An 11,775-nucleotide genomic window follows, 5' to 3' on the forward strand; every position below is an offset into this window, starting at 1 on the left:
TGTTTTGTATAGCTAGTTTTAACATGTACATCGTCTTTTTTATTGCAACATCAACCTGCCTATTTTGGACTACAGACGGAAATTAGCCCCTGTGCTATAATCTGGCACATTAATGTGTACTTTTATATATGTTCATCTATGTGCATTGTCCTGAAATAATAAATAAATACATTCGTCATCTCTCCTTCACGGGACCACATGATGTGGATGCTGTTAAAAAAAGAAGAAAAAACAGAAACTTTTCCAAGAAGGTCATAATACCTGGGACTCATTAAAGTCACAGAGTTGATGACGTATCACCGTATCAATACATTGATATGTTTCCCAGTCATTACTCACTGCTGCCACCACAAAATGAACTTTAAAATGCTTCAACAGCAGCGCTTTCATAATGGCGTGATTAGAATGGCTCATTGAAAGTTAAAATACACTGAAACTTTTCTTGTTAATGTTGGAAATAGTAGATGTTAGACAAGACTTGTTTGTCTGGGGGGGGGTACTAACTGCTCCAAACGGGTCAGCAGGTGGCGCCATACTGGTGAACCTGCTGGAGAACGAAGAGCGGGACAACGCAATTTAAGCTAATGCACAACAAAGTTGATGGGAATTTCTCCCATCTTCTGTTCTCACATTGCACGGTAAGAAAATTACAGAATGGACACGATGGTTGAAACTGTCAGATTTGACGTGTCCCGTGTGATTTGAGGCATGCTAACGCTAACAGCTAGCTTATTAGCTAGCCTACCTGACATAGTTGTGGATGCTCAACAGGTCGGTTTTAGTGTTTACTTTCCTTTTTTATATGTATTTTTTTCTCATGTGCAATACTATGCCTGGGGTTGCCTGTGGTCGACGAGCGGTTCTAGATGGACAAACCGACCTTATTTCGAAGACATTACCCCAACCTTAGGGTGACCATGGTGATGAATCGCGGTAAGTTTGTGTTTCATTTCGTTAGCATCCTAACATGGTCAAGGGCACTGAGCCATAAAGTTCTCCATGCTCCAACACTGGGGACGGATTGTCACAGCTGTAAATGTCAGATATTTTAAGATAATCTCATGTAGAGCGATAACAAAAATAATCGTAAAACATACACAATCGTTTCAACTCTACAAAAGTGAATTTCTGGTGTGTGTGTGTTTTTTTTATAAAGGGGTTGTCAACTGTTATCAGTATATGAATTATAGTCATATAACTCCATTGAAAGTTTAAAATGAATAATGTGAGAACATAGAGACAAAGATATATGGTCATAATCAACACATGGTTTGCTTCAGCTTATTGGGATCTTAATGAATATTGCTTAACCCTAATTAAAAGTTGGACACAAAAACATAAGATGTGTGATTGACAATCCTAACATTTTCTTCTTGCTTATTTGCCTTTTTGTTTTCCTCAATTTAGGTGCTCCCAAAGTAAAATAATGTCGTTCAATGTTAAAAAGAAGTCGCTTTAGAAAAGTCCGCTCATTTGTCTTTGTTTCACGTCAGCATTTCGTAGTTTGGAATCGCAGTGACGTCAGTTGTTGTTTTAAACCGTAAAAGGACTTGTGTGTCTATAAATTTGGAACTTGGTGGTTGGATACAGCCATAAGACCTCACTTTTGCTTTTCTTTTTTGTACTCTTAACAAACTCCGAAAAAAGGAAGGTACTCTCCACAGAGTTTTCTATTATTTGCGGTTTGCGCCGCATCTTCGTGCTCCGGAAGCATAACTGATATTTAAGCTGTACTTCCGTTTTCTTCCCAACGCACAGTCGGAGCAGCTAGCTAGCCAGGCGGCTAGCACAGTTAAAGATCCCTTCGTGTGGGCACGTCGTCCTCGGGTTGTTGGACGGACTTGGACCATTGTAGTGTTCCACAGTCCAGCCTTTGTGTTTCGAGATAAGCGAAGTGAGCTCCTGTGGATGTATATTTTCGCCAACACACACAAGATTGTGTTTTTTTAATCTTACACTACAGCAGAAATATGGCGGATGGCGGTCATTACTACGGTAAGGAAGCCGTTTTACTCCATCATTAACCGCACATGTTTTGTCCTATTTGTATCGTTTTTCCTCAGATCGTGAGGACTTTTTGGTGAACAGAGAGGTCAGAGGTCCTGATACAATGGTTCCAGGAGGTAAAATTATGTTTAGGGCTTCGTGGAGATATTTTTCTGTTCCTTAAAACTTCTTCAACTGTCGGAATACTGTCGTTTTCAGAATCAACTTATCAGTGTAGCAACAGGGCGAGTTTTACAGTTATACCTCAACTATTTTAACAGCCGATGCATTGTAATGAGGCCGTATTTTTCTATTTTGTTCTTGGTATGTATGTATGTATGTATTGTATGTAAGTGTGTGTATATGTATACACTCAAAGTAAGTGTAGTATTAAACAAGAAAATTACATGAATATTTCATTTTTACATTTTTTAAAATCTTCCGATAACCTCTGGTTCCACAGCACTCAATTTTTTTTGACTTTTTTTTTTTTAATACATCATCCATGTGATGTGCTGTGTTACCTTTTATCAGAGCATGATGACAGAACTGCACCACAGTTTCGCAACCGTAAAGGGCGGGGTCCTCACAAGGGTCGGCCATTTGACAGATCTCGCAGGGACCGCCAACGTGGAGGTTTTGGTGGTCCTGGACCACGGTCCAGGCTTGAAGATGCTGATGGTGATGTATCCATGAGTGACAACTCTCAGGACAGTTCCCATAACCGATTGTGAGTGTTGCTGATGGCCTGCATTTGCTCATACAAAGTTTGACACTCTGTCCCAAGTTTGACCTGGTCTTCAGAAGTCCTTTAAGTGGATGTAATTGATGGGCTACCAAACAAACTCCATTTTCAAGAGCACCTCAGCTCTCTCATATTTTTTATCAAGGTCAGAATCAGAATCCTTTATTGTCGCTGTATGGGGGGGGGGTGGGCTACAGTGAATATAGTTAAAAGGAGCGCTCTACCAGAGCCACCGTGCGCCACAGAATGCACATACAAGAAGATACAAGAAATAAAAATAAACTGTAAGCAATTTGAGAACAGTAAAAATATAGAAAAAAGATGGCCTCAGCTGTGATGGCCTTGGTTCTCCTGAGGCAGTAGGATGAGGAGATGTGTTCCAAGGTGGGCAGAGGGCAGCCGATGATTATTTGGGCGGTGTTTATGGGGTAAGGTGTTTAAGGAGTAAATAAATCAGGGTCATGCAAAGAAGCTTTAATTTGTGTGTTTTGGATCTATGTCACCCACTTAAAGGAATGATAATTGGTGAGAAGTCACAGGGAATGTTAAAGCCCACCAATATGTAAAAGACAAGAAACCATATCCCCTTAGGATTTGCTGGTTATGTTTAAAAGTGGATAATTAGTGCCATAACAAACTTTGAAACACAGCAACAATACTTGAAATTGTAAAAAGATGTTTTTTGTAATGAAAAATAAGCGCAAGGGGGTAAGCTCATCTCGTTTGTCTCAGCAATCCCTATGGAAGATCCTCTCGCAAAGGAGATGGGCGGATCGACAGAGACAGACGGCAAGGCAAAGGAGGAGGTGGGAGAGGAGGAGGGGCCTTTCGAGGAGCAGATAGAAGTGGAGGGGGAGCCAGTGGAGGAGCTGGGAGGAACCGATCAGGCTGGTACAAAGTAACGGTGCGTATTAGGACATCAGTCAACAAAGGGCATCCATACTTTTTCTACTGTATTGTTATAATCATATTTCATTTTCTCATCCGTTGGAACAGATACCACACGGAAGAAAATATGACAAGAGATGGTTGTTGACAGCTCTTCAGAACATCTGTGCAGTACCTTACACACCTGTTAATGTGAGGCTCATCCGTTTTATTTATATCAGTGATTGCCAGTTTTAGAATTGTAGAGTCATAATAGCCACAGTTACTATCTGTTGGTACATTTCTTAGGCTTTGACAAAAGTGAAAGTGTGTGTGGACAATATTTTCAAATTATGTATATGTCGCTCCTTTATCTACGCAGTACCACGTTGACCACAACAGGGTCCATTTCTATGTGGACGATTCAACAGCAGCCAACGCTTTGCATAAATGCTCTCACAAGATCACAGACACCGACGGTTACAAGGTATGAAATAAACCTGCAAAACAGGAATCAGGACTGTGATACCCTGAGCGATCAACTCTCTCCTGTAATGTCAAATAATGCTTGAGATAAGAAGTAGGCTTTTATTTTGTCAACTTTTTCATGATTATCACTACCTTGTCAACAAAAAAAATGCCTGTGTATAGGTAGCACTGTAATTAAATCTCTTATTCTATTTCTTTATGTACCAATCTGACATTTATTGACTCAAGGTGGAGGTGCATGTCAACCCCAGTGCTCCACCAGCCTTCCTCCTGTCTGATCTGAAGCCTGAACATTTGGAGCACCTGAAGGTGAGCGAGAGAACGTACAAAACTCTGGAGGGATGTTGATGGTTGATCAAAGAGAATTATCATGCAAATCAGTCTCGGGTTATTTTGCATAAACTGCAATATTGGATGGTCTATGTAACATAAATCAGCTGCATATACACTTGTCTAGACAAGACAAGTTGCTATGATGGAAAAGAAAGTAATTGTTAATTCGTCAAAGTTACAAATGAGCTGTTCTAATGAGCCGCCTCGTGTCCTTCACAGCAATGCATGGCCAAACGTTTCGATGGCTCGCAGCAGGCACTGGACTTGAACAACATCCGGACAGACCCTGGTGAGTTTACTACCTCAATGCTTTCACAATCAGAATCATTTGTGCGTTCGTGCTTGGATTTGTATTTTTGTAACACTTCCATGTTGGTATTTATTATGACAGACCTGGTGTCCCAAAACGTTGAAGTCATTCTGAATAGGAAGACAAATATGGAAGCTGTCATCAAGATTATTGAAGAAAACATTCCAGAGGTAACTTTACTATATCAGTCTGATGAAGCAACAAGGCTCAAACATATTGTGCTCACTACATATTGTGCTCACTTCAGTCTGTTCTTGTCTTCTTAGCTGGCAGGTTTGAACCTGAGTAACAACCGTATTCACAAACTGGATGAACTTTCCGAGTTGGTTACCAAAGTGCCTAATCTGAAAACCCTCAACCTTTCCCACAATGAGGTGAGACTTGGTGCTTGGACCTTCTTTTTTTTTTAAATTAATTATTTTTTTTAATCAAATGTATGAGGGTTGATTTAATGTTACATTTGCACTCACCCAACTGTTGTTCAGCTGAAGTCAGACCGGGAACTGGACAAGGTGAAAGGCCTGAAACTGGTGGAGCTGTGGCTGAACAGGAACCCCTTGTGTGACCTCTTCAAGGACCAGGCCTCATACATCAGGTCAGTCAGTTACATGGTAGGGTAAAAAAAAAAAGAGTTTTTGTGAATGGCACACAGTGGTATGATTGTGTGTGTGCGTGCGAGCGACTGGCGTTTCCAGGAATATAGTCTCTGATAAGAGCAGAAGCGTGCTGCAAAGATCAACAGTGATACCTGCGCAGTTACCGTTCCTCCACAGCTCAGGATGATCATGTGGACTGACCAGAGCCCTCCTACTTCCTGTGACTATTTGTGTGTATTCAGTCCACTGATTCCTCTCCTTTCATTTTCTACACAGGGTGTTTCTTGCTACCTGATGATTAACACTTCTTTGTACTGCAAACTAAGCATTTCTTACTTCCAAAAGTTTCTGCTAGAGATCACCATGATGCAGTCCCAAATCCTTTTCAGCTTGCTTAAATTCTCCAAATTTTGCACACCCTTTCTCTCTCTGCCAGCTTTCCAGGGATGCTCATTTTGTGATCTTATCTGCTTCGAGGTCCTCAGTGATGCTTTACCCAGCACTCCCTGCTGCCTGATTAGTCGACCCTTAAACTGCAGCAAATCACCATCATACTGCTGATGAGAAGAACTCCAAGAGCAGACGGTAGTTTTCTCGACGGGGCATTTCACATGGTTGCCCTCTAACATAATTGAGTGTAAATTGTCCGATCAAAAATCTCAATCGAAAATGCATATAAATAACAGTATTGAGCAGTACTGTACAACAGAGTAGGTTGTTTGTATTGAAGAGAGAGCAGTCCACAGTTGTCATGACAAATGTATGGATAAAAAGTGAACGCACCGCCAGTGATATATCTTCCCCTCCACTAATATCATTGCCCACTTGGCTGCCTGTATTAGGCGGGTATGGAAGGCTGGATAGCCCATGACGGGTAAGATCCCACCTTGAAACTTTGGGACAACCTAAGGCAGGCACAGTCACGATTACTCAGCCTCAGTCCCTGTGAGCGCTGCCTCACGGATGTTACAACAAGTAGAAACGGAAAACGTGGGACTGCACAGGAAAAGCCGTTGGGCTGAAGTGGCGAGGGATATGTGTCATCAATGACCAATGATGAGCCCAAGAAAATGCAGCCTGACTCTTCCACTCAGTTGGTTCTCCTCCGCCTAAACAGGCCTCTGCTCTTCTGTGAATACACGGGAAAGAGTTTGGCGAATACCTTTAACTTACCTTGGAGGGAAATGTGTCCTGAACTCAAAATTGAAGTTCAGTTTTGCCTGAAATTTGTCATATGGGGAAAAAAAGTGAAAACCTCCTCTTCCAACTTGCTGATGGCTATGACCAGTACAAAAAGCTCAAATATTAAATAGTACAGTGTAGGGTACCAATTTATTCATGTCTCTTAATTCCTCTGTAACCAGAGGACTGGACTCAAATCAAGTTTATGAATCAAGGGTGTAGACCAAGTCCTATCAGTGCTAGCACAATAGACCCATCCCACAATTGGTGGCGGCACCTTGAGAATGTAACGTGCTGCTTTGCCTCAGCAGGGGAAGGCTATAGGATGAGCAGTGGGAGCTGGGTCCAGCTTCCTCTGAGACCGCCTGTCCTTGTGGTCTATCTCTTTTCTCAGGTTCTCTTCCTTTGCTGATAACAATTGGCTCAGACTCCAACGTACTCCCTGGTTGTTGGACTACTTGATATCATCACGTTTATGTGATTCATTTCTTAAACCTGATTTATTTTTTGGATTATATACTCATCTGTTCTCTAGTATCTTCGCCAGCTATCGGATGAGACATTAAGAAGAACGCTGGCAGTAATCGCCTCTCTCCCAGCACTGCATAACTTATTTGTTTTACTGATACAGAATGGGCATATCTGCTGGTCTCCAGTGCACTCTTCCAGACTATGGGCCGCTGTGTGTTTGTGTGTGTTTGTGTGCACTTCAAAAAGAGTGTTAATGATGCTTTCCCATGTCAGATCTGTGTATATCTCCATATTGAGGGAGAGGGTGAGTATACCTTCTGGTAAGTACACCTCGGGTTTGGCGAAAAGTCACAGCATTTATCTAAGGGAGGAAAAGACAATGCCAATACATTTAGTTGTGGATTTGCAATTGGCGATAAATCCTGTGCTATGCTTGTTTGAGACTTTGTATGATTTTGTAATTCTCCCAAACAATGCTGGGGTGATATCTGGTTTGGGGTGTGGGAGCAAATGCACGTGCCGCAGAAATGCCACTTCATAAGTTCCAAGTGTTTAGTCTTTTGACAAAGATGCAGCAGCTGTCTTCAGTGAAAAGTTTGTTGTAAAATGGGAGACTTTCCATGTCAGTTTACAGCAAAGCCAAATGTAGCTTCACTTTGTAGTGGGTGCTGTATGGTTAAACTATTAGTGATACCACTTGGTCTAATATCAAACTGGTTTGAGAATGTTTACTCTGACCCAGGGCTAATGCTAGCAACAACAGAATCCTTCTGAAATTCTGTGAAAGGCACATGGTGACATTCATTGGGTCAGAACTTGTGAAAGATGGGAGTATCTGGAGTAACCAAAGTCATTTGTTGTGTTTGTGTGTGTGTGTGTGTGTCAGTTTGGGATGATAACTTTATTGCTCTTGGTTTTTGTTCCTATACCAGTGCTGTGCGCCAGAGGTTTCCCCGGCTCCTCAAACTGGCAAGTATCTCCTCTCATGTTGCAGTCATCCTCTTCTCTGTTTGGTCTGGTATGACAGTGTTTGGAACCAACTCACCTTGAAGACAAATGCAAACTGAAATGCAGTTGCTTTTCAAAGACAACCGTGTACACTCACTGCTTTTGTTGACTGGTGTGGGTGAAACCACCTCCAAATCAATACCAGCAAGACAAAAAAATGGCGATGAATTTCTGGAGGAAACCCCCACTGACCACACAGGTGAACATCCAGGGAACAAACATTGAAATCGTGGAAAACTGGTCTACAAATACACATCCTGTTCAAGAGGGGCCAGAGTCGCCTCCACCTACTGAAGAGACTACGGTTGGAGTGTGCAGGACTCTGCTGAGGGCCTTTTTATGACACTGGAGTGGCATCTGCAGTGGTCTGTTGGGGATGCGCAGCACCAAGAGGGATAGAATCAGGTTGAATAAGCTGGTGAGAAGGGCCAGCTCTGTTCTGGACTGTCCTCTGGATTCCGTAGAGGAAGTAGAGGACAGGAGGATGTTGGCCAAGCTGATGTCCGTCACTTCAAATTATTAGTCTTTTTATTTTAGCACTGAGCTTTGTCATGCAATACGTCATCCATATGTGTAATATAAAACAAAGCAGTTGTGTATGTATACTTATCCTGTAAATTATTTTATACTGTCTGTCTTTCTTTCCCCCCCATGCTGCTGTAATAATAGAATTTCCCGAGTATCTTATCTTATTGTCTCCCTAGAGTATTGTACTGATGCCCTAACTAAGGAATTGCACAACGATGCAACCTAACCCATCAAGAATTATTGCAGAATTTCCCCCTGTGATCTGTACATTTGAATTTGATGATTACATAACATCTGTAAATACATCAGAAGTATTTGGTTGTATAAAACCCTACAGGTCTAAAAGTTCAGCCAATGGTGATGTTTCTTTTGTTTTTAGGATGGGCATGACCTTCCTCCACCTATTGGGTTTGATGTGGAATCACCCACCACTATGCCCCCCTGCAAGGTAGTGCTTTTACCTCATGCGATTAAACACAATTTAATCAAACTGAAACTTCTGGTGTATTTGACATTACAAGTACTGTTCCATTGTGGTCATTTCATGATACATCATCTTAGGTTGATCTGATTTATTTACCTGATTAATGTCTCATTGAACTATCCAGGGCAGCTGTTTTGGATCCGATGAAATCAAAGCTCTCATTCTTCGATTTTTGCAACAGTGAGTGTCTACTTTTTTGCCTTTTTTAATATCTCAACCAGTCTTCGGGTTTCCATCAAAGGGTTCCGAAAACTTAAACCACATTTTCAGAAAGTTGCACTAGTTAATTGGGAGTTAATCAGTTTATTATGGTAATCTGTCGGTGCTTAACCTGCACTATGAGCAAGAGAGAATCTCAGGACTCGCAGCAAACCAACTCATGTGACTGTTGCAGGTACTACAGTATATATGACTCGGGGGACAGACAGCCTCTCCTGGATGCTTACCATGATGGAGCATCTTTATCGCTCACTACACCATACTCCACCCAGAATCCCTCGAGGTAATATATGGACACAGAGATGTTTACTTCTACGTACAACTGTATTAAATGCATAGATTATAGTCTCCTTCATTTGCTGATTTTTATCCTTGATCACATTTAAGACTCCTCCCATCTTAAGTCTCAGCATTGTCTCCATGTTCCTCTGCTCTGGTGTTCAGGTCGAGTCTGGGGGAATATCACAAAGACACTCGAAACCTGAAGAGGATCAAAGACTCTAGTGAGTCCATCTATTTAGCCGTTGACCTACTGTGTGTTATTAATTGTTGCAGGGTTTTTAAAATTTTGTTTTCCTCTCTGAAACTTGCTACTGTCAGCAATACGGTTTAAACTGCTGAAGCACACGCGACTGAATGTGGTGGCATTCCTCAATGAGCTGCCCAAAACACAGCACGACATCGCCTCCTTCACCGTTGACGTAAACACCTGCACAGTGAGTCCACGGTTATTGTCCTAGTCAGTAGTAGCTACAACTCCTACTGGGCATAATCTATTAATCTTGTCTTTTTTTTTTTTCTCCGATTTACAGAACACACTACTATCCTTCACAGTGAGTGGGGTCTTCAAAGAAGGTAAATTCATCTTTTTTTATGTCAGGTCAATCTTATTGTCGTCCACTGCCACACTCGTGGTGTTTACTGTGTTGCCCATTTGTCTCTCAGTCGCTGTTGATGGTAAATCCAGAGACTCCACCATGGCCTTCTCTCGGGTTTTCATCACAGTACCTGCTGGGAATTCTGGGTAAGTCCCTTTGCTTTTCGAAACTCTTCTTAATATCAGTTGTTTAAGAAATTGAGTTGAAATTGGAGCAAACGTGTATCTTCTTTGATATCAGGGGTGGAAAAAAAATGTCTGTCAAATGTCTGCTAACTGAAACAAATTCCCATTTTGACAAGTTGTTTTATTGTGTGTGCTTTGTTACTTGTTGGGCAGCACATGTAACATTGAAGGAAATGTTGGGAACTAGCCAACAGAATTAAGATCAAATCCAGTTCTCCCTGAAATACCTGGAACAGTCCGACCAGATTGTTTGTTCACGCTCTCCTTTCTTTGCCATAGTTTGTGTATCGTGAACGACCAGCTTTTCATCCGGATGGCTACAACAGAGGAGATCCGCCGGGCCTTTGTAGCTCCAGCTCCAACTCCTTCTTCCAGCCCCGTCCCCACCCTCACCGCATCGCAGCAGGAGATGCTCACAGCCTTTTCCCTGAAATCTGGCATGAACCTGGAATGGTCCCAAAAGTAAGTTTGAAAGTATTGTGTGTATCCTGGCTGTTTTTGTATGAAATAACTTCAACTCTAAAATATTTCAATATTGAATTTCTCAGATGTCTGCAAGACAATGAGTGGGATTTCAATCGAGCGGGAGTAATATTCACTCAGTTGAAGGTAAGACTGGTTATTTTCTTATTCAGACATATGCAATTGATTGTTTCAGGAAGTTACTAACATGCTTTGTTATCTTTTCTATTTCCAGACGGAAGGAAAAATACCCGATGTTGCATTCATTAAATAAAAGTTGAAATGCCTGCGTGAAATAAAATTGCAGTAATTTTATTTATGGATTATTTTATCATTTTGTTTGCCTTTTTGTTTTATTCAAATGGATGTAGATCAAGACAACATTTGTCTAGCGATGTTTGTTTTAGCAGCCAAATGTCACAAATGTTTGACCCAAAAACTGTAGATACAATTTTTTATTTTGAGTCGTTTGTATAGACTTCACTTTGATTTAATAGTAATAAAGAAATGTGGCCAGTATTTTAAGTTGTTCATCTTGATATGTTGTAAAACAATAAAGAATGTCACACTGTAAATAAATGTACCTTTTAGCCACTATGTATATGATGTGTGTAAAAGTTTATTCATGACTAGGAAAGTTGATGTTAAAAATAGGCTTTGAAGTCTTTTGTGTTTGTTTTAATTCGCCGTATGTTAAAACTGTTGAAGCATTGAGCTTGACGCTTTTGCAGATCATAACCAGTCCGGTAGGTTGAAAGGTGGAGTTGGTTTGTTGCTGTAAGAAGTTATCATATTACCAGTACGATTACAGCAAAAACCAGTATGTATGAGCCATCCTATCAGGAGGGTAATAAGCCCCGACAGAAATTCACAGCAGCCAAAAATAGTCAGAGGTTGACTGTGTATGTTAAATAAAGATTTTCTGAAAGTCTTATTTGCTGATAAAAGGTTTTGGGGTTGATATCAAATTGGTTTAGTTTTTTCCCCCCCAATTTATGGTAATTGTTAGTACCATAATTACATTTAAATCCA

General features: G+C 41.1%; 1 protein-coding gene across 2 annotated transcripts; it reads left to right on the top strand.

Moving 5' to 3' along the window:
• The first annotated feature begins 519 nt into the window (after positions 1-519).
• On the top strand, positions 520-11,262 carry nxf1a (nuclear RNA export factor 1a). Of its 2 annotated transcripts, XM_086221771.1 has the most exons (23): positions 520-638; positions 867-933; positions 2,064-2,123; positions 2,521-2,716; positions 3,464-3,635; positions 3,728-3,811; positions 3,981-4,085; positions 4,316-4,396; positions 4,640-4,709; positions 4,812-4,900; positions 4,997-5,104; positions 5,216-5,325; positions 7,912-7,948; positions 8,895-8,963; positions 9,124-9,179; positions 9,394-9,501; positions 9,663-9,721; positions 9,819-9,934; positions 10,031-10,073; positions 10,164-10,242; positions 10,561-10,743; positions 10,830-10,890; positions 10,979-11,262. In XM_086221771.1, the coding sequence occupies exons 1-23, from the start codon at positions 585-587 to the stop codon at positions 11,015-11,017; spliced, it is 2,046 nt and encodes a 681-aa protein (XP_086077897.1). In that variant the 5' UTR covers positions 520-584; the 3' UTR covers positions 11,018-11,262. The 2 variants fall into 2 exon arrangements, with proteins under 2 accessions (XP_086077897.1, XP_086077898.1); XM_086221772.1 differs by lacking the exons at positions 520-638; positions 867-933; positions 2,064-2,123 and adding exons at positions 1,637-1,651; positions 1,759-1,995.
• Positions 11,263-11,775: the final 513 nt, after the last annotated feature.

The sequence above is a fragment of the Aulostomus chinensis genome, chromosome 13 (genome assembly GCF_037954235.1).
Source record: "Aulostomus chinensis isolate RoL2024-O1b breed Wild chromosome 13, RoL_Achi_v1.0, whole genome shotgun sequence".
In the NCBI taxonomy this organism is placed as follows: Eukaryota; Metazoa; Chordata; class Actinopteri; order Syngnathiformes; family Aulostomidae; genus Aulostomus; species Aulostomus chinensis.